At 36.9% G+C, this 27139-nt stretch overlaps 1 protein-coding gene across 2 annotated transcripts; it reads right to left on the reverse strand.

Annotated features, from left to right (window-relative positions):
* LOC145774724 (protein Niban 2-like) lies at positions 1-26549 on the reverse strand. Of its 2 annotated transcripts, none has more exons than XM_082586021.1 (16): positions 26376-26549; positions 25578-25711; positions 25011-25142; positions 24659-24773; positions 24175-24351; positions 23392-23507; positions 22255-22389; positions 15884-16016; positions 14283-14368; positions 11339-11475; positions 10325-10457; positions 9887-10000; positions 4849-4956; positions 4015-4126; positions 3422-3533; positions 1-2527 (listed from the first exon to the last, which is right to left on the reverse strand). In XM_082586021.1, the coding sequence occupies exons 1-16, from the start codon at positions 26437-26439 to the stop codon at positions 1975-1977; spliced, it is 2361 nt and encodes a 786-aa protein (XP_082442147.1). In that variant the 5' UTR covers positions 26440-26549; the 3' UTR covers positions 1-1974. The 2 variants fall into 2 exon arrangements, with proteins under 2 accessions (XP_082442147.1, XP_082442146.1); XM_082586020.1 differs by having other exon boundaries at positions 24175-24366.
* Between the last annotated feature and the right edge of the window lie 590 nt (positions 26550-27139).

The following is a 27139-nucleotide window of genomic DNA, read 5'->3' on the forward strand; positions in this document are numbered from 1 at the left end:
TTTCCTCCCTTTAATTTAACTAACAAACTATTGTATTTTCATTTTTAAAACGATATCTTTTTGACGGTAGGTACTTTAATGCATTATTCTATTCTCAATTCCAAGACTGCACATTTACATTTGCGTTTAACAAGCGTTAAAACATATATATAAAAACAACAAGCAATAGCAGATTTACAATCCATGGAGACATAATTGCTACTGATTGTTTAGTGCAGAAACGAAAACAAGGAACAAATAAAAAGATAATCTCATACAGAAAGGCAGACCAATGAAAACCTTTCCTGCAATTCTTTGTGAACTATTTGGTTTCAATATTGCACAAACATGTTCTATATATTGCTCAGTTTGTTTCACCGAACCTGTTCAGGGAATGTTTCATCAATGAGTATTTCACCGGTAAGTTTTTGCTTGTGGTAACCACAAAAACTCCGACAGAAAAACAAAAGAAACGCTGGTAAGTTAAAAGTTGTGGCAGAAGTCATTGCAGCACATCGACATCTACTGACGTTAAATTGGTTGTTTCATGTGACAAACAGCAAAAAAAATCCATCCGTACTTTGAACTGTCACGATTCGTCATAATCCACGTCATTAGATTGGCCCTAAGGCGAGAAATTTAAAGTGAACAAAATATGAATGTCCTTGCCAAAATCTAAAATATAGCAACATGCAGCTCTCGGTTTATATACAACATTGTCTCAAAGGTTTCCCCTCTTGAAAGCTCAAAATGAAGAACGTTCAAGTCGTAGACAAACAGAAAAACAACGCGAAGGTGCCATTCAGCTCATTGTATCACGGTGCTGATAGATATGAGATTGTTTTAACGGCTCTGCATCCACTGAAGGCCGAATGAACTGCTTTTTGGTGCTATCACAATTAGATATTTATGATCGGTTTTATATCACAGAAAACATCACTTTGCTTGCGCTTGTGAATCGAATTAGCACACGTGCTTTGAATTGATGCAATGGCGGTTTTAACTAGTTCATACCAGTAAGCACTAAGCATGCAGTAGAAGATAAAGGAAAATTAAACATCTTAAAACTTAGGGGCTGTTCAGATGTATCACCATAATTTCTTTAACTTCTCCAAACTAAGTAAAGGTGAGTCCCACACTTGATTCAAGTGTCGGGTATGAGAAGATCAGGTTCTCATTACACTAAGCCTTCGGCATTAAGAAGAGTAGAGCGGCCAATTCCTTTCTCAGCCGCCTTTCCTGCAGCAACTACGCTCACCCAATTTATTACACCCTGGGTAGAGGTGAGCGGTGTTTTTCAACAACCAGTTTAAGCCGGGAGTCGAACCAGGATTGCGTGATTAGAAAGCAAGCGCCTTACCCGCTGCGTCATCCTACCACCAAACTATATAAAGGACAGTTTTGATGCCCCGCCCAAAAACGTCATATAAAGCTTCAGCAGCCTCTGACTTGACATTGAATCAACGTAATATACGAAGTAAAAAGACTGCACATCACATCATTGGACAAAAATTGGAAAAGATAAAATGCAGTTTGTTAAAAGACATCTGATAATACAAAACTTGCAAAATAAAAAGACTTCCATTTTGTCTTGATAAAAGCAAAGAGTTTCTCCAGCGACTCTCAAAGGGCAGTGACAGACAGATGCCAAACAATTCAACATTGTGACAAGAAACTTTGTGATTTGGAATGCAATGCATGGAAAGTGAATTACTCGAGTGAGGACGAATTATCAAGCAAGTTTTAATCTCATCACAAACTTTTCCTTTCTCTTCCACTACATTTCTGCACCTTCAACTCTGAAATGACCCTTTTCCCTTGGAAAAGCAATGCTTTCTTTAATGATGGGGTTTGGTTTTGATGGCAACCGAAGTGACTTCCCAGCTCGCAAAAAGTTCTCTTTTGACATCGTTTTAACGTCTCCAAACGCAGATAAACGTCTCCAAACGTTAAAACGATGTAAAAATGACACCTTTTGCTCGCCGGGTCCAGCCCCTATGAAGACATGATGCATCTGTTCATAGTATCTTCCGGTTCTCCGCTCTCTGATGAAAAGTTCGCCCGGCAACTACCACCTGTTGTCGACACAAAGTTAGGATGCAGATTTCCAGATGATGAGTTTTGTGAAGCGACTGTAAAATTCGTAGTCGGTGTGTTGTGATAAAAAGAAGCTTCGCCGTTCACCCCCGCTGGTCCGGGAAACGTGTTCAAGATTGGCTCTTCCCCGTTTTCTTTCGAGTAGGTGTCACGGTCTGCTGATTTCTCTTCTCTTTCCTCCTCTTCTTTTCTTTCTTCTATTATCTCACAGTTTTGAGGAAACCACTCCCCGGTTTCTCCGTCCATGTCTCCGCACTCGCCACTCTCAGAGTCTCTGCACATTCTAGGAACTCCATCCTCAGCGTCAACACGCATCCGTGCGTCAGTTGACGATGATGCAACGTCGCTGGGATCAACCGCTGTGAGAGTAAGCAGCGTGATCTCACTGGTGTCATATTCGGGCTCGCCCAGTGAGTTGCGTTTACCAATGAACGGGGATTCTTCCACGTTGCTAAAAATAAGATCGAAAAAGTCAATCTTTAAGAAAAACACTCCTTTTTAAAAAAAGAATTTTATACTGTACTCGATATAAAAAAACACATTCAGTTGAGCTAAAATCAAAAAACGCACAATTTCCCTAAGCATCAATATGACATTCAGCTGTGACTACTGGCTTGGTGAGTCAAAGCAATGCATTAACCTCAATGATTGAGAGGACTTAAACCTTTGGAGTGAGAAAACTTCTTCTGAAGTTTTTGTGGTGTTTCCTGAAAACTAGGCCTATTTCATCCACTAAGTGTCGTTAAAATAAACTAGAGTACTATGACAGCAGTTCACGTCAACAGTTGAGCCATCGTTCATAACTCATGACATTTTTTCAACAGCAGACCTTGATAATTGATATTAATCTTAATGACATTTGTAGAACAATTTAAGCGATATGAGTTCAATATTCTTAGCAAGCAAAGTCACGTATTGTGCAGTTTCAAATTCACTCGGCATTGACGCGATATAGCCAGGGCAGCATATACCACTCGCTGTGCTTGAACCAACAGAATGATGAGAAAGGGATAAGAGACCTTAGCCAGTGATTCAAGTAGATTTACATTTGAAAAAGTGTCGGGGAATCACCTTTCAGCTAGATTCAGTTTTTATTTTTAATCATCACAACAAAAACAACACATGCCAAACAGCAGAGGTTTCAAAGGTAACCCAGCCAGCAAATCAGTCCTTTTTACATTGATTCAACGTCGAACTCCTCCGTTGGCTAGCTGGGATTAGCCAACCAGACAGCAAAATCTGTCATTTTTACATTAATTCAACGTCTGCAGACGTTGAATTAATGTAAAAACGACAGAGTTTACTGTCTGGTTCAAAGTGAAGAGCAAAACTATATGAAACATACCCGCATTTGTTTGTAAAGCTTCCAATTGTTGCCAAAGAAGCTTCAGACCCGAAGATGTCAGATGAAAGGAACGTAGCGTCGTCATGTATTTGTCTCATGCAAGAAGTAAGCACTGGCAAAAAGTATAAAAATGACAAAGACTTATTGCTGCTGCCATTTGAATCAAAAAACAAAAGCGACTGTTAAAAAAATTACTTTGAGAGTTTTACATTCTTGGCATGTAGAATGTAGATGGAAGAATGCCCTACATGAAACATGAGTTTTCTCAATTTGTTGCTGACAAAAACGTTCTGCAAGAAAACTTTTCAGAGCAATGTTTTTTGTTTGAGCAACTCTCAAAAGCAGTTTATTAGAACAGAGACTTTGTTAAAAGAATAAAACATAACACCGCAATAAAAATGATAAACCATGTGTCATGTTTTGTTTTTTTGCTACAAAAAATCTAGAGGCTATTCCACTGTCTACATCTGACACCAAATTGGAACTTATCCGCAAACTGTCATCATATGTTTTTCTCATCTTATTCTAATCAGTATAGTACAGTAAAACAATCCTAACCATACTAGCCTATATTCTAATATCTGGCTACGTACCTGGATCAACTAGCTCGATAAATCGGTTTGTCAGAACTTCGGTGAAGAGGTTGTTTATGGGGAGGTAACATCGCAGGTCCTCAGGGATGGTGGCCTCAAAACCGAGCATTTTCTGAAAAGAATATTAAACCGATTGCAATGAGACCTACAAGGAAGCGCTATGCAAAGCATAACCGAATTCTATTTGTTTGAGCTTTGGTAAAAGATCCACGCAAAACACTTGAAACGTCGTTCCAATATAAAAATAACAAAGAACAATTTGCATATGACTGATCGTAAGGACAGCAATTTTCTACTTTCCAAATAAACCATTATGACGTTGAGATTTATTGTTTGATTCAACAAACATCAAAGGGTTGCCACAGAACCAAAAGTAATAAATCTAACAAACGCTGAATATCGAGTACACAGCCCAGCTAACAAGTTTACTGTTTTACATCGTCTGACGACGTTGAAACGATGTAAAAACGGCAATTTTTGCTGGAAAATACGATAAATGATGTTAATACCACCAAAGAGTGTTCAATGCTAAGAGTAACACCTAGCAGAACAAATTCAACTAACTTAAACCATCGGTATTTCATGACGAATTAGTTATTCTTTAAAGTAGTATCATTAATTATTATCAGTATTTTATAAAGTATTAGTGAAGCATAAATAAACCCAGTTGACAATTGTCATTTTAACGTCGCGGAAACTTCGTTAAACGTAACCGCAAGGCAGCAAATCAGTCATCTTTTACATTGATTCAACGTCAGCAGACGCTGAATCAATGTTAAAAATGACTGATTTCCTGTCTTAATTGTTTCAGCTGAAACCAATGGGCCAACATACCGGTTTACAATGCTGTTCAATTGACTTTCTCGCACACTCCATAGTTGCACATAGTAGAATGTCTCGGAAAAATCTTTTCTGTGCCAACACAATGTCATGGTCCAATTTCTGTAAACATGTATTTCGATTTACCGTTAATTTATGTCTTGGTGGAGGTTTATAAACGTCTTTTGATGTCAACTTGATTTATGACATTAATGTAATTACAAGGTGTAGGTAAAATTTTATGTCCCATATACCAGCCTGGAGAAGGTGGTATTGATTTACATCAAGTGTTATATAACAGGGTTGCCAGATCGTCGCGAAAAAAAATGCTAGAAACGTTGAAACATTGCTAGACCTAATGCAAATACACAACAACGCTTTCAAGATTTTTAAATACTTTTGAAGCGTTTTTATTTTAAATATTCCTGTTCAAGAATCAATTGAAAGATAAACTTGAAATTATTCTTAACAGATGTTTTTTAACAATTCAAAAACGATTAAAAACAACATAAATCAACTGGCCAAATAAAGACATAAAACTAGCCCAACAAATGACCAAAAAGAAAAACCTGACCACGAAATACCCGTGTTGGCAACACTGCTATACAAGGTATAATCATGCAGAGCAAAAGGTGAATGCCTTAGACGGGACTACGATTTGGTCATTAATTTAAGCTGATGGCCTGCGGCCGTATTTCAGCATTCACTGGCCCGAAGCGACGGTTTGGGTTTTATAGAAATTGACGTCATATATCGTGGCTGTCGTCATCAGAGCTGACAATGTGAAAATTTTTCCACAAGTGGGCGAGGTAGCTCCAGGGCTATTGTGGTTCCAAATAAAGATTTCAAAATGGTGCTGGAATTCGGTTTTCAATGGTATGGACATGTAAGATTATGGTTCTTTTTACAGTTGTAATTTCATCGTCGTTAAGCCTCAGAATTGTCAAATTTTCGGCTGTAAGCGCTTTTACTAAGTGATGCTTGGTTCAAATCATATGAAATGAGATTGGTCTAACCATGGCAGTCAAAACAACAATAAAAACCTAACTGAGGAATCAGCCTTTTTTACGGCGGTTGAACGTCGGGATATGTTGTATTAAAACGCACTGCAAAATGTAAATAAGACAGAGTTGCTGTCTAAAACAAAACCATCATTTTTGTATTGATTTATTGATTCAACGTCTGCAGACGTTGCATCGATGAAAAAATGACGTTGATTGCTGTCTGGGTGGCAAGTAATAACTGATTATCATTTTTCCTCCAAAACGAAATGTTTGTTTAATTGCCGGTGGAACCCAGATATTGCAAGTGCTAAAGTTAATTTGGTTTTGAACTTCACAAAAACGCGGCTTATACCAAAATTGTCGAGTGCTTTTTCCAATCTGATGCATACTTAATAGCTTTTCAGTAAAGTTATAAATGGATTGAGGACAAAAAAGCCAGTCTTGGTTTCCGTCTTCAAGAACAACATTAAGTGTCTTCCAAGACATACTGCGTGCTATGAGCGGGTGGCGAACAAAGGACCTTCGAGTCTTATACTATGGAACGAGCCCAACCACTAAACCAAAACTTTTTTGCACTGATCCAACGTTTGTAAACGTTGAATTAATGTGAAACGAATTGATTTTGTGGTTAGGATGAGACACATCGGATAAAAACGCGTATTGAAAAAACTATTCTGGAAACTCAATTACATCGCTTTAGTGTTGATACAACGAAGAACTTTGACGGTTTCAGAACGCACGATACCGGAACTGCAGTGCATTACAATCCAACACGTCAAAGCTTCACTTGATTGATTGGACTGAACAGTGAACATCCAAATGTTTTACACAAAACTGATTCCTTCCACAACCCAGACAGCAAAATCCACCATTTTTACCTTGATTCAACGTCTGCAGATGTTGAATCAATGTAAAAATGACGGATTTTACAGCCTGGGTTGATGGACCATTACAAGATACACTATTGCAGTGCTCCAAAATCATAAAAATTTTAAACAAAATAACAGGCTTTCTCTTGGAATTTTAAGTATTGCAAGAAAACAAAAACGTTTTCACAGCTGTGATTATGTTTGAACAAACACCATGCTCTGCCGCTATTTAATAGAAACATTATCATGTAAATAGCTGAAACTTTTGCAGGCTGGGTCATAGCTAGGCTATGTAGCAAAAAGTAATTTAACAACAGAATCGATTCGTGGAATTTACTCTTATTGAGATTTTTTACCCAACTCAAAAGATAAATAACACTTGTAGGTACAAGTAACATGTGGCAAGTTACACCGGTAAAAGATAGATACTGCTAGGCGGGTAGACTGTCAGCAAGATAGGCGCAAAACTTGGCTTCCTTGACTTAAATTTGTTTTGTGATTTTTTAAGCCTCTCAGATTAATTGGATAAAAGGAAATAACAGCAGACTTAACTTTTTCGTGTTTTGTTAGAGATATGCTTGTCAAAGCTGTTTACAGTCTCTGACTTACAGAAGATTTTTTTTTTCAAACGTGAGTTGATTATAACTGCACTGCTCCTAATAAATGCACTGTCAAAACTACTTTGACCAATATGAGATTGTTCGTCATTTCATGTTGTAATATCAGTGAACAAAATAAAGGCAGTCTCATCCAGCAATAGAAAGATCTAATTACTTTTTCATGCTTAAAAAAACTGAACTAATCAAAAGTCATAGAGAATACACAGTCAATGAATATCATCTCAATTATCAGCGGCCACACTTTTGATTTTTGCAGGATTAGTGGAAACGTACAGAAAAAATACAGAACTAGTGCGACCGCACCGCGAATGTAAAATAGTGCTGCCAGTGATTTTGAGATGCCATTAGCTTTTGACAGTGTGAGCAATTAGAGTGATAAATCATGTTGCGTCAAATCTATTTTGTCTCGCTCGTAATGAAAGCTACATGACACCCGATGACGTACAATGTGCTGATAATCACAAGCGTAAATAAACATTTGCATTCTCACTGCACTGAACCTGTAGACAAAATCTAAGTTTTCAGTGACGAAAAAGCCACAGGGTTGCCGTTTCATTTTTAGGCGTTCTATCGACATATTTCGCAGCGTTTTAAGAACGCAAAATCTCCAAATTTCAAGCAAAACAACAAAAGATTTTTATTTTTACTGCACTATTTTATGTTGATAAAACGGCAAAGTCGTTGCAAGCAGGTGGATAAACGAGGATAAGTTTCAATGCGTAGCATCACAAAAGACAGATTTCAACGCAAATATCAAAACAAACAAAGCAGGGGACCCTTATGACAAAACAAACAGAGCGGGGGACCTCTATGACAAGACAAACTTTTCAATCAATTCATTGCAAAATTTGCGCTTTCTCTTGGTTGGAAAATAAAGGAAACGAAGGCCAAGCTGTTGTAAATATAAAGAAGTACGCAGACAGGAAGATCCATCATTTTTACTTGTGATCGAATTTTGCTGTCTGGGTCTATGCAAGTCGAGACATGCGCCATCAGTTACGTCTTCAGACGTTGAATCAACGTAAAAAATGACAATTTACCGGCTGTACAGTGTACACAATGTGCGTATGCGGAGGCGCAACTGAGTCCGCTTCAATTGAAATGTTATGCACAAGTGTCAAGTAACCGAGACAACATCAACGTTTGCAGACGTTAAATCAATGTAAAAATGACGGTTTTTGCTGTCTGGGAAGCTATAGGTGGCGCGTGACGTCACAGGAAGAAGAAATCAAAACTGCACTGAGCAGTTAAGGCTACGTTGTTCTTCTACCGAGTTTGCCAGGCTGGTTTTGTACAAACCAATAGATATAGAGAGGAACTCGCGTACTGCATCACAAGTATGCAAATTTCGACAATTTTATCAGCGGAATGCTTTTCGAGCAGTAGATGCTGTGTTTACAGGTGAAATTGAAAGTAAACGGCACAAAAAATCAAGTGTGTCAATATGCCTCACTGACGTTTCACACAACTTGGTAGCCTGCATCCTCCAAGTAAATAATAAACAAAACACAATTCGGAAGGCATAGGCCTACACTACAAGCGAAAATTAACGAAATGTTAAAACAACCTAAAGTAATTGTTTCTGGTTTTACTTTCTACTTCACCAAAAAATCACTACATTTATCGTTAAAAAAATAAACAATCTTAACAGTCAAACTAAGTACAGTAATTGTGACGTAATATTTCTACAAGCTCTGTCAATTTCCGGTGTTTCGTCTTGGGTAAAACTTCCTTAAATCTGGCACACCGTAATTTTGGTAAAAAGCTAATCTTTCATAAAATCTGTCTTCAGAAACATAGGTATGCAAACAATGCGATTTGTGGAAGCCACTTTTCTACGAATCTGTGACTTTTGCTTATTTGCGATGAGCTCCAACTTGAGTTGTATTGGGTTTGCGACAAGTTGTTTGCGCAACGAAGCTTTCAGTGAAAAAAATCACACCAGTCAAAAGTTCACTCGCTCATTCACCAACGAGGTCAAGAGGGGCATGTCAGTCAATGACGGAGTTTGTTGTTAAGCAATTGGACTTGGGAGAATTCGCTGTCATCACACGCCCGTTAAAAATGTTATAGCAATGCAAAATACATAATATTATAAAAAGAAAATAAATACTAACCAAGACGCGAGTGCCAACTACTTCGACGAATTACGAAAAAACGTCAACTAGTCAATTAGCTCATTTTCACGTTGATGCAACGTCGGTAAACGTTGAATCAATGCAAAAAATAGTCAAACTTTTTAGTTGGGACGCTTCTTTTGAAATATGAATGGAGAAAATTACAAACGAAAACCACTTATCAAACTAAATTAACTTTATTCAAAAGTGAAAGAGAAAATATGCAAATCTGTATTGTGTTGTGTGTTATAAACCAGCTAGAAAAACAGTCTGTTCTACATTGATTGAATGCTTGCTGATGTTGAACCAATGTAAAAAATAGTTATTGTGTTATTGCTTGGGTGATATCATCACACCAGGAGGTACGCCACAAACTACACACTTTACGCGCATTTCTAAAAAACAAATACAAATTAACTTTAACCAGGTTAAGATAACAATACCTTCAGGACTTGGTTTTGCATAGTGATCACAATTTCTTCAGTGAGCTTTCCATCATTTTCAAGCACTGTGTCGCCACATAAAGTCTCAAAAGCGCACACCGCGGAATCGAGCAACTGGTAATCAAGAAAAAAACACTTCAAATTAAAAAAATAACATTTTTACGCTATACAGTTGCAAGCGTAAACACACCAGGCTGTTATACATTTCATAGGCCCGTGTACTTCAAATTAGCAAAAAAGTTACTGGTGCTAAGCAGATTTTATCAAAAAGCAAACCATAATCATACAATCGCTTTACTTTGCAGATAGTTATCGGGTCAACAGCTAATGACCACTCGCAAGAATTTTTGAATTACTTGGCTATTTATAGCACATTGTACTCTTATCTTGATCGACGTGGGGGTCAAACCACAAGCATACGTGACCAAGCCGCCTCACCTGCTGCTGATAGGTGTAAACCTTTCTCAAGTGGATCTCGAAGTTGGTACGTGGAAAAATCGACTTCAAAAAGTCAACTTGGGCACTCGTATGGTTCAACATATCCCCACTAGGACGAGTAAACTCGGGATTTCTAAAATTAAAAACAACGGATTTCTGGCAATGTTGTCAATCTTGAAGTCAAGTTTTCGCTTCCGGTGGTTCAAAACAGATGACTCCCGTCACTGGGTTGAAATTGATGCGTTTCAATCCCAACCACTAAGAGCTATGCAAAAAGTGACGAGGCTTAATGGTTGTAGATTTCGATTAAAAGGACGGGTAACCAAGGAAGCCAATCTTCGTGTCCACCTAGGAGCACATCATTAAGGGTCCTGCTAAGACACAGCCAAGTGCTCCCAATGGGTGTCTAACCAACCTCCTTTCGATCGTCAAGAAGACAATCTCACTCATCGACGACGCACCCAGGGATGTGGAGTTGGAAGGATTTTGGCATGTCCGAAGTCGTTAAAACATGGCCGACTCTGATTCGATACAAAACGATGAACAATAAACACAAACCTGCTTGCCTAAAACATTACTTGAATTTTAAACGGCTTACAATGTGATAAATAACACCAAAACTCTACTACTAACAACACAACTTCAATGCACAACATTTCATAAAACTAATGATAACTCTTTTTAAATAATCCAAAAGTTTAAAAAAAATCTGGCAATGCTGAAACGGCATCGGAGTCGACCAGTTATAAATCGATGAGCCAGAGTCGTGTATTTTTCGCCCGACTCCACAGTCCTGACGCAACCGACAAACAAGTCTCCCAGGAAGGCCATATGCGGAAAGGACTGTAGAGAGATGTGCAAATGACAGAGTTAACTTGTTTGTCTCGATGTGATCCTTCTGCTTCTGTGCTTGTCCTATTTTGTAAGCTAGTGTGACGCGGTTTAGCTCGTGACAGCATGCAATCTTAAAATAAAGTACACGCGTTTAAAAATAGATTTCAATCAACTACAAACCTTGGGGCGAAATCAAGCTCGTTCACAAAATGCTGGTCTAGGTTGTTGGCAAATTGACTGGATTCTGATACTTGCTTGACCACCCCCCCAACGAGAGCTTTGAACATCTCGCGAGTGGCGCGGATGGGAGACACAAGCTGCAATGTAAAGATTTATTTTAACGTGGCCAAACGTTATTATAACGCAAAAATGTAGACGTTTCATTGACTGAACAAGCATATGCATCAAATTCACATCAGACGTTGAATCATTGTGAAAATGACGGATTTTGCTGTCTGGAAAATTGCCTAAACATTATCCATGCTTTTTATTAACGAACTTACACGCTGGATGAACAACCATTTTTCACCCTGCGTAAAATCAAAGGAGAAATTATTAAAGACTACGAACAGCACGAACGATTGTGTCATTAAGCAAACTAGTAGCAGCCGCGTCTGGGGTTGTTTAATTATTAACAAGCTAGGCCTGACCACGTGACAAAGTTGTTTTGACCAATTTTGTAGCAGACAACCAGTCAGCCAGTATCAGCTGATACGTTGATGTACCGTCTACAGACGTTCAATCAATATAAAAAAGGACTGATTTTCTGATTGGGATATGTATTTTGTTCACACCACGTTAAATGAGTTTGAAAAGAGGTTGCAAAAAACAAACAGTCAAAAAGCCAATAACTTCACAATTAACAAAAGCAGTCATTTTCATGATGATAACAACTTTCCTTTTGTCTTCTATTGAAAGAGCACAACGTAAGTCAACAGGAAGTTTTAGAAAATTGGCGCCAAGCCAAAAACACTTCTCAGCATGCGCTGGATGAGTGTAAGTGGTGTGGAAAGAGAGCAGTTAAGCTGATAGAGTGCCTAAAAAGTTGCAATATATCAGCGTTTCATAACCTTTTCCGCCTCTGACACCAGTGCTGTAACTCATACCAGTCATAGAACTTTTGATGTCAACAAAACTTTTGTAATATACAGGTAATTACATCGTTTTAACGTCGCCAGACGTTGAAATCGTGTAAAAAAGGGAACTTTATAGGTTGTACCTGAGAAACATTTACAAAAAGTTTCAAAAACCATTCGATTTGTTCAAAGAACCCAATTAGCTTAACAGTTCGTATTTACATTGATTCAATGTCTGAATATTGAATAATATTCAATCGTTGGATTTACAGAAGGCGTCGTTGGATTTTCAAAAAATCGCCGAATAGGAAACTCGCCGAAAAAGGCTGTCGCCGAATAGGGAACTCGCCGAATGGGATTCGCCGAATAGTAGCAGACCCAGCTATCACCCCTTTGCTATTATTAACATCCGACAGTGTATCTTGTTATATAATGGTGGAGATTTTGGCCAATATCCTTTACTACAAAATACACCAATCAATTCATCGACCACTTCCACGTATTTAGCACTTTACGGCACCCCTGACATGAATACCAGTTCCACCGGTAGAGAAACGCCAAACTATGAAATTGAGTCAACAAGGGGCACTTTCTGTTCCATATGACTCTTTCTAGCCATAAGCACAAAACTAAGTGCATGGCGTGAGACCCACCTATAAAAATGAACCATTGTACAAACACTACACAACAAATTAATAACGCAAATTGGAAGTCGAACGACAAAAGAATGAATTAATAAACGCGCTGCATCGTCTTCCAGACCTCATCAGAGCTGCAGCAACCTCATCGGCTTCTGGACCTCATCAGAACTACAGTAACCTTTGTGTCCTCGGTGAACATCGCGTTCTATGTCTCAGAACAAGTTCAGTACTGATGAGCACAATAAGCTGAAACAGTGCTGTCTACCGCTGCATGTCTTCTATAGTTCTACATGTGATAGACACAAAAATATCAGACAGATAATAATCGATAACAGCTCAATAAGATTGAATTGCATAATTCAAAAAATAATACATAAAATAAAATAGCTACATAACTTCAAACGTTTTCGGCAAAACTTCATGCCCTCGTCAGGAAAATACCTTAATTCATCTGAACAAAACAAATATTCTATTCTATTTTATTTTATGTATTATTTTTTGTATTATGCAATTCAATCTTATTAAGCTGTTCTCGATTATCTGTCTATGGTTTTCAAAAAGTATCTCTCTACCAAAGCTATACAAAAATATCACAGTTCCAAAATGGATATTTTAATCACCCAAGAAACATTTTGGAATGCTACTACAAAACAATGGCTATTAATACGCAAAAGTAGATTCTACGGTTCAACCAATTCAACTTCAGAAGTTGAGATTTAAATCGCTTCAAAATCTAGACTGCTTTAGACCTATTAGAACAAAAATACATGTCACAAAAATGCAATCCATGGTTGCAAACCATGCATGATGAGAATCGTATGTCTGGTGGAAGAATGTAAAACAAAAGTTAAAATAAAGTTGGTAAATTCTTCTAAGCAATACATTTTGCAACCCTACAAGGCAATATAAAAAAGAACAATTTTGCTGGCGGGAATAGACGAGGTTTTTGAAAAAGCGAAGACACACTTTGGCCATGCCACAAAAGCAGCGGATTCATAAAGAGTGTGATGCACTAATGCGGGGAGCAAGGGAAGTGGGCTGGAAGAGTTGGCATAAAGGAAGCTCCAGAAACGACACAAACAAATCAAAAAATGTTATTGTTACCACTAGCAAGCAAAATGATTCAAAAGCAGAACATGTGACAATCGTTTGCTGATGCACTCATGGTCAGGCACACCTGTGAAAAAGTGGTGCTATGAAGACAACTGTATTATTATATTGATGTAATACACTGAGCACGTTTTCTGTCGCACTATTCACATCACTTACTTCATTCCTAAAATAGTTAGAGACGCAAGTGCTTGTAGATTTTGACTTAAGCTTATTATTTCTTAACAACCATTTATTCTTGGCATGTTATGAACACAATAATTTACATGTCCTAACTATATAAAGATATTAACTTACAGAATCTGACATTGTGTTGACCACTTTAGGAAGCAATGGCAGGACCTTCTCCCGGAGAACGGGGTCGAAGCACTGTGCAAGCGTCGCTGGAATTGTAATGAGAGTTGACGCAATGGAAGTTTCAGTGAAAGATCGTGACTAGTACTTTGCAGGCTAATCGGCACCAATGAAGCCGGATAGCGATATTTTTAGTAAGTTGCTGATTTCACTACACTTGTCGCCAATAACGTGATGTCCGGGAGAGAAAGGAAACTTCACTTAATAGTTACATGCGATATTCCAGCACACAAATAACAGAAGACGGCAAAACGTCGTAGACAGCAAAATCTGTCATTTTTTTTACTTTGATTCAACGTCTACAGACTGCAATCAATGCAGACGGCCAATGCAAAAATGTCAGATTTTGCTGTCAGGGGTTGCTCAGTCAAAAATGGGCATCACTCAGTCAGCATTTTAGTCCTTTTTTACATTGATTCCCCGTCTTTTGACGTTGAATCACTATAAAGATAGACTGATTTGCTGATCGGCAAACAGTTGCTCTGGGAATAAAAGTTATAATTTTCTGCAGACGGTGGAACAACTTCACGTTTGTGCCAAAAGCAAACTATCTGAAAATACATGTTTGCCGCTACATGTTAGCAAAAGAGGGGATAGTCTATATATACAATTCGTACGCTGAAAAGCCGGTTATATCTATTAGTTCGTCATAGCTGCGCTCTTACCTACACCGAGCGCAATTACAAAATTCATCTGAACGTTGACTACAAAAAAATGAAATACCAAGCAAAATACAACAGTTTTCATTTTTTGCTATACTACCGAACTGACATGTTTTTGTCTCAAGTGTGTTTGCACAAACCATTGTAGTGAACCAAACAAAATGGCTGATTCACATTTCACAGTGTAGGTATTTCTGTAAAAAAAAGGCCTGGGGAGCCGTTTTATGGTCGTTTCGAGCCGAAGCTCAGAAGGCCCCCAATGAACGAAACTCAAAGTTAAATGTTTAAAATTATCAGTAAATAGAAATTAATGGTAAAATCCGGCAAGTTTTGTACAATGCACTATCGGGTGAAAGTGAATCTGAAAGGAAAGTGTTTTTTGTGTTGGAGGTTTTGCTGATTATGAGTTTTACAGATACCTCATATCCCATCTGCAACTAATACTACAATGCTTTTTCTCCGAAACGTTAAAAATAAATAAAATGTTAAATCATTGAAATACCGTTGAATTACTAAGAATCGATGTCTTTACCAAGAAATGTCTTTACGACGAAATAGTAAAAACTTGTCGGTTTGTCGCCCACAAAAAACTATACCTAAGCGAGATATCTAATTAAATGCCTGAAAGTGGACAAGAAAATTAGCTTAATTTATACTTTTACGTGAGCTTGCTGAAGAGGCTATTGCTATAGTGGTATTGATTCTTACGTAATAAGTTATGTAAAGACATTACAGTGTCATGCAAATAGCAGCATTCATAGCCAAAGCGACAGATGTAAATAAGTGGGTGTAGGTCACCACATTCCCGTGTACTTAATCTGATGTTTCAGAGATAAACCTGGGCACGACGGAGAAACTAGCAACACACAACACCACACACACCTCTGATAGACTTGGCAGCTTTGTTATAAGCGGAGTTTATTTCTGGAAGATTAGAAACAATATGTTCCCGCTTTTCGTGGCATCTCTCTTCGCAAACCTTCCTCCAAGTGATGTATTGCTTTGCCACAACACCCTGCGAGTAAACAATTTCTTACATTAATACACGAGTGATAGAGTGGCTGCTATTAACTGCTCAACTTCAGTTTGACAGCCAATGATGCTGAAGGTGGTTTTCAACATTCGGCCTCGTTTTATTCATCTCTACTTAAAACGAAGGGAAAAAGAGTTGGAAGGACTGAGAGTCCGACCTACATTTTGAAATTTGAGATGTCTAAAAACAGTCGCCAAACTCATTCTGACTTCAGTGCCCTAAGTAAGCCATGGTCTCAGAAACAAGCACAAAATTAAAAAAAATATATATTGAGGCTACAAGAACTTTATTCTGACATTTTTGAAGACGGGTTGTCAGATAACCCTGATAACAAAACAACTGATATCATTTAATTTGTAGACTTAAAGTCTCGTTTGAGTTGAAAATTGTCAACCACGCCGCACTTGCACATATTCAAGCATGAAGAAAACATCATAGCGTTGTCCGCTTTTCATGTATAGTGCAAGACATATAGAACACATTTCTTGCACTATACATAGAAGTATAGTTCATCAGTGTATAGTGCAAGAAATACACTCGATTGTTCAATAGAATATTGTCAAGAGAAGTATAGTTCATCTCAAACAAAAATACAATGAGTGATGCATTTCTGCACATGACATTCATTAAAGTGCGCATATTCTGTCATGATAAAATGGCAATTCAATAAATACAGGCTATTCTCGTGTGTCATTTGCATAATACCAATTGAGAGACACATGTATTGTACCGTTATATCACACTGATGTGCATACTGCAGCAATAAGCACAGTTGACACCAAATTAATCATCTTTTGAAATAATATATAACAAACTCACGCTATTTACAGCATGTTCTTCAACCGATATAATTACAAAAAAAACTTAAAATTGATTGAATATGCTGTAGTGTATTTCATTTCAACAAATTTTATGCATCTTATTGCTATTGGTCCACCACATTGCAGCAATATCTTTCATTGCACGCTCAACTTGATGTTAAGGGAACACTCCTGATAGAAATAATTTTTCTAATAGTTTTCTTCGAATAAATAAGTTTTCTTCGAAAGTCATTTTTTGATGTTTTCAACTAACTACTCATTTATTTCTTGTCAGAATAGCATGAAATTTTGAAGGCATAACCAATATATACTGGAAAAGTGATCTATGAAATGATTTTTGCTATTTCTGTCTCTGTGTATTTCACTTAAATTTAAAAAAACAGTTGCAAATATATCAAGTTATTCTGGTACATAAATTCAAAATTCATTTATTTTTGAAATATACACCTGTGGAAGAAAATCTTTCATCACTATATATGGGTAAGAGAAGGCGACAATGCCAGCAAAAAGTTAGGAATGATATAACTTCTTCCTTGTAACTTACTAAATTTTTTACCAGTGATAAAAAAATTTAAAAAAATGGAAGAACTTTTGCATTTTTTTGACTTTTTTTCTGGAAACGTTTTTCTTCTATTTAAGTGCCACATTTTGATTGCAATTTTAATACTCTTTCCAAAGACATATAATATGTAGGACTGTAGGTCGCTCTACAAGTTAAACACATTTTTCGACCAATTTATTAAGGGCTGAAATTAATATTCCATCAGGAGTGTCCCCTTAATAGCAAAACACAAAGCATTTAAAATAGATTATAGAATATATGACGAGTGCTAGAGTTTTTGTCTAACCTCATTGTGGTCAGAGCCTGGAGCCTGTTCAGTTGGAAAGCTAAATAAATACTTCGCCATTTTGAATTGTTTGCTTGTGAGGAGAAAAGAGGATTGCGTTTTTATTTCAAAGAATTGACAAGAATCAACCGTTTTCATGTAGGTTTAACAACTCACGATTTTGATTGTTAACCCATGTTGAACTAATCGAGGACTCTACTCCACACATAAAAAGTGGGTCTTAAGAATGGGAACATCATATGATAGTAGTAACTATAGCATTATAGCAATACAACTTATCATTGAAAATTAGAAAGAAACAACTTTTATCTCTTCATAACGTAATTAAAAAATCAATGGAAAATTCTTTAGACCGCCTGAAAACCAACTAGAGTCATTTACTTTTTTATGCAGTTCATTTGACACATTTAAAACGTGTGGCAACGTTAAACCAACATAAAAGAAAAAAAATGTTTAGTGTGTCTTGTAATGACAAAAATTCTTCAAGCAAAGCGACCACACCGTGAAGTCCATCAGCTGTTACAGAAACTTTTTGTGATTTTTTAAAGCTGTGCTTACAACTGTATCGCCGGCTATATATAAACTCAAATGCATTCACTTCAAACGAACACCAGCTGGTGATTGAGCTTTAAACTGTAGTTCACAATCTTTTCTTTGGAGCAAAATGGCTGGAATGCTGGATCAATTTAATCACAAAATAAAAACTTAGAATGTAGATGCTAAACTCACGTTCAGAAAACGTTTGGAAAACTAAACTGTTACTACACATACTGTATTACTGTATATTAGGGTGGGCTGAAAAACACTTATTTTTGAATTTCAAAAAAAAGGTGTTCTAAAAAGCTGCCAAATCGACCTAGAAATCATTTCCCAAAATTTTGGGGGGTGGTCCCCTCAATCGGCCGTGCCACCCAGCCCAAAAGGTCAAATAAAGGTCAAATCGCCATATCTCGAAAACTACTTGGGCTGGAAGGGTCAAACAAAGCTCAAATGAAGCAGAAACACAAAGTTTCTATCTGTCCTAAAAGATGTTTTTATCGTAGTTGCACTACAAATTATGTTATTTCAAAAAAACGCTTTTTATGCTAAACTTGAGGGGCAAAATCACACAAACTGTAAATTATTAAGTATATCAGTACTGCGAGATTAATTCCTGTGCTGATTCAGAGCAGAGCAGAAATACGAAATAATGAGGTCAGTACTCTCACTTCTTGAAGCAGATAATGGCAGGCACTATCAAGCCACTGTCTTGGAAGAACATTATGTAGTTGTTGGTGAACCAGGCTTGGTTTAGTTAACACATTTCTCACCTGAAAATGGAAAAGCAAAAACTATTGCAAATTGTGTACATGAAGCTATGGAAGGCACTGCATTGAAAACAAAACTTGCAATGGTAGGAACGGATGGGACTCCTGCAATGGCTGGACCCCATTCTGGATACATAAAATGCCTGGAAGTACTTCTTAAGAGACCTTTGCAGTGGTCGGTGTGCCTTTTACATGCAAATGAACTCCATCCGTGCCATGTCTTTACAACTCTCGATGGCATTACCAATAGTCCAGATAGTTTTACTGGGCCTATTGGAAAAGCCATTGACTCTTGTGTTTCTGATTGGCCTGTGGTCACTTTTTCTTCTATTCTCAACCAAACTTTTTCTTTTTTGCCTAACAATGTTATTTATAATCCCAGTGCAGATCAAAATTACGCTTACAATGTTTGTTTGGCAGTGATGGTTGGATCTGTTGACATAGACTTGAAGCTGATCGAGGTTGGTCCAATTATGCACTCAAGGTGGCTAACTCTGGCTTGTCGCATCCTACGTTTTTATACTGCAACAGAAAATCCCTCAACCAATTAGGTGTTGCTAGCAAAATTTTGCATGCTGATATATTTGCCATCATGGTTTGAAATAAAGCAAAATCACAAAATTACACATGGATCAGAAAACTTCTATAATATGCTACAAAGGATCATAAAATTTCCAAACAAACAAATTGCCGATATTCCCTTTGAAGTTGTGGAAAGAAATGGCTTTTATGCACATCCTGAACAAGTTATTTTGGGGATGCTTGGACACGTGGATGAAAGTATCCACAGGCAAGCTGTAAACAAAGTGTTGTCCCTGCGTGGAAGGATCCCTGAATTCAAATTAGGCAACCACAACTTTGAAGGATGGTTTCTGGAACTAGAAGATCAAGACAGGCAGAGCCAGAGGGCAACAAGTTCAGTTCGTAAGTTTTTAATTCCGAAAATCAATGTGAAAGCAAAGGCATTTCACAAAATGGTGAACCTGGATTTTCCTGGCCAGCAAGAACCTCCTCTAACAAGACACCTCAATGATAGTGAAATTGAACAGATCAGGCAAAGTTCATTGCAACTTGAACATCCTTGCCATAACCAAACTGTGGAAAGACATGTCAAACTTGTATCTGAAGCATCCAGTTCAGTTGCAACATTTGAAAGAAGGGATGGGATGATACGACAAAGAATCTGTTCACGAAAACTGATGAAAATGTTTGACAAAAAAACAATTCACCATGTAAATTAACAACAGATTGAATAATATTTATCTATTATATATAATAGATGTGTGATGCAGGATTGAAATGTGCTGATGCAAGGTGCAGTTAAATGTGGTTCATACAACATACATAGGCCTATGGGTTGGGATGCATGCAATTAAGTAGTCAATGTGCCCCATAAATTATTGACAGCTATCATAAATGAACCTTCCAATTTCAGAGAAAAACGGAAATGTATATTATGCTATGTTTTCTTGCTAATTTATGTCCAATTTGCTCACTGGTTGTAGAAAGTATATATAGTTGATATAGTTGTTGCCCATTACTCATAATTTGATGATAGCATTGATTATGGATCAATAATCATGTCAAATCAGTCGACTTTGCAAGTATGTAACTGAAAAGGCAATGCTAGATTAATTGTATATTTGATGACTTTGTACTTGTAACACATCAGAGGAGAAAATAACTGCTTTAAATTCTATGTTGTTTTCGCATGCTTTGCAAAATATTATATACATTACATCAAGTAAAACCATTGAATGTTATTATATATACAAAAACTGAACTATTAACTCTACAAAAGGAGTGCTCAACTGCTCAATACCAAACACATGGCCAAGCAGAGTAATATAATCAAATACAATTACTAGTACCGGTACCAAAAACCGTAACAGCCAGTTTCACCCTGTGATGGGATATTCATATAGTTCTTGAATAAGAACCTTCTGAATCCCATCATAGGATGAAACAGGCTCTTAAGGTCTTTTGGATACAATTACTAGTGATTTAATTTGAACGTTATATACATGTTTTTGCTACATTTCAGACCGAATGCGTCACCAAAGTGAAAATTTCTACAATTTTTCCAAGACTTAAACCACTCGGTTTAGTAAAATATGTGTTTTTTCTAAATATCTCAATTTGTAGTGGAACTATACTAAAAAGTTCTCTTGGAATAGATAGAAACTTTATGTTTCTGCTTTTTTTGAGCTTGGTTTGACCCTTCCAGCCCAAGTAGTTTTCGAGATATGGCGATTTGACCCTTAATTGACCTTTGGGGCCTGGTGGCACGGCCGATTGAGGGGGCCACCCCCCAAAATTTTGGGAAATGATTTCTAGGTCGATTTGGCAGCTTTTTAGAACACCTTTTTTTTGAAATTCAAAAATAAGTGTTTTTCAGCCCACCCTACAGTGTATATACATTATACAATAATACGAAACCAAGGAAGTTTCCAGAAATATTTGATAAAACTACCATTCAACGTTTTATAGGCAGAGAAAACTTTTTCTCAAACCGTTGAAAATTTCATGATCAGATCACCGCTTCAATGCGTGATTGTTAAAACAGACTTAATAGCAGACTAAAACAGACTAAACAGACTTAATTGTTAGAACAGACTTAAAGCAAAAACAGCCATCACAATGAACAACTACCGAAGTTTACTAATTTACAGTACTTAGATAAGCAATAAAAATTAATAGACGGTATTGTTATTAATATCAATTCAATATGATTTCAGTTTAAATCTGTTTTGCAAATCTACTTGTAGATTTCCATCACGCATTGAAGCGGTGATCTGATCATGAAATTTTTACGGAATGGCCCGTTTCAATGAGTCCGATCTCTTAATGGGGGATTTTTTTAATTTTTTTTTTTAAATTATTGGGTACCGTAGCCTAATTATCATTGCTGTTTTAGGGTTAGGGGTTAGAGGTTAGGAACTCACCGAATCGGACTCACCGAATCGGACTCACCGAATAGTAGCAGACCCAAATTTTTAACGGTTCGAGAAAAAGTTTTCTCTGCCTATAAAACGTTTAATGGTAGTTTTATCAAATATTATACAATGGCACTGAAGATGAAAATAGTTCACTTTACAAAGCGTTTGCTGAAGATGGATCTACGTTTTGGGCTCTTTATTTTGTATATAATTAAGACCATTTCTCCTCTGGGTGGACGAGTACTCGAACGCACTATCTGCTGGTACTAGCAAACTAAAATTAGCAGCAAAGCATCATGACTTACGTGAATAAGATTATGGATGGATGAGAGGACAAAGCACCAGGCTTTATACTTGTTGGCTATTCCTCCTGTCATCCGAGGAACAAGAACCTCTCTGCAGTCCACGGATTGAAATGCGGATATGAGATCAGTGAGAATCTAGAAGATGAAAATAGAAACTGTTTCGGATACCCAGCAACATAATGATAATGATGCGTGGCTTTGCATAGTGTCGGAATGGCCCGTTTCGGAGAATCCAATTCGGAGAGACAGATTCAAATAAATCCCAAATCGGAGACAACCTTTTACGGAGAAAACCGATTCGGTGATTTCTTAAATCCAGCGACGGCTTCTATTAGAGAATTTGCAGGGATCATTCAGGTAAGCGGTTTTTGTGTTTACCTTCCCATACCCATGCAAACGAGACAGATATCATATTGTTTCAGTGAGGTAGATGTAAATTAGCTGATATCTTGCAGATATTGGCAATAGCGATATCTAGCAACTTTTGTTGAGACATTTTCGCTGGGACTTCATTTGATTAACCACTGACTATTGTTAATCACGAAACCACGTTTGACAACTTTTCCTTTTTCGCTGAGACTTTATTTGATTAACCTCTATTATAAGCTAATTAATTTGAATAAACAGATGCCACAGTTAGATTTTACAAATCTTCGGAAAAGGCTGTCTCCGAATCGGATTCTCCGAATAGTAACAGACCGGCATGGCGTTGTATTGCAAACTCGGCTGCATAGCGATGTAGTGATAGCCTTGGTACAACGCTCAAAAGAGCACCGGTTCCACATTTAATGGCATGTTTAATGAGCCTTCTTCGTTGTCAAATTGTTGCAAGAAAATGATCCGGTAAAATAGAGCGACTCAAAAAGGCACACCAGTACACGAAAACAGCAGTCACTTTAATTTCATTTAAAGGAAAAAAAGACGCTCAAAAACACTGCATACTATAACATAAGGTGTAGTCCTGTGGAGTATTATCATTAAAGCACAAGTACGAACTTCACCCTGTTAATACAATGACTCTGCCTACCTCTATAGTTACAACGTCTGTAATTCAGACGTGACGCTGTTTTTACACCTCAGTTTAAGAAAAATCCTTAGCTTAAAAAAAATGCACTCAATGTTAGCAAAGTAACCAACCTCTTGTTGAGTGCCAGATAGCATGGAGCGATCAACAAAAAATTCTTGCAAACGGACCGATTGCTCTACTGCGAAGGAAAACGCTTCTTTCCCAACTTTGTCCGCACACTGGCAACCTAGGGAATGTATGGTTCATTGAAAGCATTTAGATCTCTTTCATTGATCACAATTTGTTAGTTTTTGATATAAACAAATGTAATGTCTGTCTATATCACTCCACACAGGGGTCGGCGTTCGACAACCATCACCATTACGCATAAATTGCAACTTTGGAGATATAAAACTATGAATTATTCTTTTACAAATATTATGGAAAGTACTGCATTGAAATTATGGGTAATAATAACGTTTGTTGTTTCATTTTTTGCGTTATTATCTGAACACTTTGATGGCCGTTCGGTAAAATTTACGTCTATGATAAACTGGGGCCCTAAAGCGAACAACATTGCCAACTCCTGACAGCACAACACAATATAAACAAAAAAACAGAAACTGAATATTCTTTGTCCAAAACCAACATTAGTGCTAAAATTAGTATTGAAACAACGCAACATCCATTATTGAAATGCACTTGCTAAAATAGAAAAGTAATAGATGTGAGAAGCACCCATTGCAGGAAAGACAAAGAATCGTTAAGTGAAGAAAAGTTTAAATGATCAGCATCAAAGCAATTATGAGTTCTCTTGCTCAAATACATCGAGTGCCTACTGCCTATACGAGGGGGCAAGTTTTATTATATTTTTGAAGCATTTCCACAGGCCGTGTTTTACTTGATTACTTTACCTTCTAAACGAAGCACGCTGTCTCGAAGAAATTTTAACCACTGATCTTTTTCGATGGCAGTTTCTGCGGCAAAATATACCATTCCTCGCCAGGGGTGGTCAACAAGAAACACATGCTGGGTAGGGCGAGGACCAGCCAATCCAATCAACGTGACTTTCTTACCAAGCGAATTGATATCTGGGTTCACATAACCTGTAAATATTTAAATTGTCACCTGATTGATGAAATGATGAAGCACTGCAGCAATGACAAAAATTAAAAATGATGAGATCACAGTATTGCATGCATAATTGCATATCTCATTTACTGTAGCTACAATTTGTGTTAGTCTGATAATCCTTCCTGAAATTTTACAACTCATTTAAAAACATAAATATTTACAACATGTAAAGGTAATTGCTCTTTTGAATGAAACTACTCAGACAACACTTAAAGTAAATCTAGTTTATGGAAATGTCATAAATACGTAGAAGTGTTAACATACCGAAGTCACGGCCAGCAATCGTGAGTTTCTCCTGCAAATGTCCATCAACATCTCCCGTGACCATATAGCCACTGTACTTTGTTGACGCTTTTGGCTTCACACCATTCTCATAATCCTTAAGCAAATAGCAAAAAAAACTCTATTGGCTCAAGTGCATGCAAGTGGGCTAATCACAGTAACCTACACAGCAAAATTGTCTGCAGACATTGAATCAATGCAAAAATGTTGGCGGTTTATCTACTTAATGAATACTAAGTTACTCTTCACACTGGTTGAATCATCTGCACTCTACAAGACAAAAGCAACAATTGCCATCAGTTAATCTAAAAACAGAGTGAAAAAATTTGAATACCTCTTTGGTTTTATAAATCTGAAAGGTATAATCTGATAAGAGAATGCAGAATCTTTTTTTCCACTTCTTGCCTCCACGCTTGGACAAAACATAGAGTTCCCCTTGCTTCAGTGGTTTGTTGAAACATTCCCACTAGTACAAGAAGAAAACATTGTCAAAAATTTAATTGAATAGACCTATAACAAACACTGACTATATATATATTTGTTAATAGTAATAGTCTTACATCTCACTTCAAAGTCATATTCGAAAGATAGACAACAGTGAATAAATACTTGCCAAAAACAAGTTTATGAACTGAATCCTACTAAAAAAAAGTTGAAATAAATTTGAATACCCATCTACCAGCATTTCAATATCTTATGCCACATCTTGACTATAAATATGTTGAGATACATTGGCTGCTTAAAAGCAGCAAAGATTCATTACTGGTAACTGTGTTTAAAAAACGAATGTTGTGTTAACATTTCTTTTAAACCTTGAGTTCAAAATAAAATAGCTTTGTATGATATAAATGGATTAACCCAGTATCTAACTATCTTGAATGCTTCAGTGGAGCTCACTCACATTTCTTTGATTAAGACGCCATTTATTTGGCATTACTTCCCCATCAACCTCCTTTTTAATATTTTGTACAAAGTACCACATATACGAAGCTTCATACCGGGCTGAAAACTGTTTCTCGTATGTTCTGATGTTTCCTGTAACATATATGTTAGTACTTATGTTGAAACCTTGATCAATTTTCTATAGTGACATAATACAAGGTAATGTTTCCTTCAACAAAAGCTTAAAATCACAATAAAAATAAAATGTGACACTAAAATTACTAATGTGACACTAAAACACAAACATTTAAGCCTTGTTAGGCTTATATGTCACTTAAAAAACATTTTACCAGCCTCATTCTTTAATCATAAATCGATTTCGTTATCACAGCAGCCTCAGTTTGATCATGTCAAGACCTTTTCTGTGAAATTCTTAACATGATCAAACTGAGGATGCTGTGATGGCAAAATCAATTTATGATTAAAAATGAGGCTGGTAAACTGTTTTTTAAGTGATTAATATAATCAAAGATTATACTAATGGTATACAAGACAGTCAACCGCTTCAAGAAGACAGTTTACTGGGTTGGTTCACAGAACAGAAAGGTTTTGTTAGACAATTATACAAACATACTCGGACGTTTAGTTACCTTGCTAGTGAAATGCCATTAAAATATATTGAGGAATTGGTTGCTTTTACAGCACTCCAAGCAATGATTGCAAGGTATCGATGTTAAATTATTTCTATGCACAAAAGCCTAACTAAGGTAAAAATAAAACATTATACAATACATGCAAAATTCAAAGTGATTCTCACCCATCACATGAGAGTATGAATGTCCCCTGATGGGCTTCAGTGGTAAAGAAGTTATCATGCCCATTTTGCCAAGTCAATGTTTGCAAAACAGAAAAGGTAAAAGTACTGTTCTTCACAAGTATATAAATGTTAAGAAAACATCTTTTTTTACAACAAAACTACCACAATACCTATTTTTCCTAATCACCTGTTGTTGTTATTAAGAAAAACATACACAATTACGTCAAGTGTCCAAGTAAACTAGAGTACTCACTACTGCATAAATGATTAACCACAGCCATGTGACTATACTACCTCCATGTGAAAAAATCAATATATACATATATACATTCTTTTAGCCATTCATAGCTTCAAAAAAATACTGGGAAAGTATTTTTGTTTTAAAATAATAACCCGAAAAAACATTAAAATAAATCAAAATGTATTTACCATTTCACTGGCATATCGACAATCTGAAAATGTCTAAACTTCATATCATCATTGTTTTCAAATAGACAAAAGACAGAAAAAGAACAGACAGAGCATTTACAAAATAGACCAGCAACAAATTGTTCTGACGAGTATATTGTACTGAAGAAATCCGATCAATGCTTAGAAAGTGGTTAATTTAATTCCCATTGTCAACACACAAAGTTTGTGTCTCAGCAAGATAGGCTACTTAAAAGTACACCAACATGGAAGTCGCTAAATCAACACCAGGAGCCCAGTGTTGTCAGATTGGGCGATTTATCTGCAATTGGGCTACTTTTAGTTGGGCTTGGCGC

Source organism: Aplidium turbinatum, chromosome 7 (genome assembly GCF_918807975.1).
Source record: "Aplidium turbinatum chromosome 7, kaAplTurb1.1, whole genome shotgun sequence".
Lineage (NCBI taxonomy): Eukaryota > Metazoa > Chordata > Ascidiacea > Aplousobranchia > Polyclinidae > Aplidium > Aplidium turbinatum.

Bases quoted from the DNA above. Each gene is read 5' to 3' on its own strand.
- LOC145774724 (XM_082586020.1), bottom strand. From the start codon at position 26,439: ATGGGCATGATAACTTCTTTACCACTGAAGCCCATCAGGGGACATTCA. The intron at 24,367-24,658 runs GTATGTTAACAC...AAATATTTACAG, and splicing joins GATTGCTGGCCGTGACTTCG to GTTATGTGAACCCAGATATC. The intron at 11,476-14,282 runs GTAAGTTAATAT...TTTACATTGCAG, and splicing joins TCAACACAATGTCAGATTCT to CTTGTGTCTCCCATCCGCGC.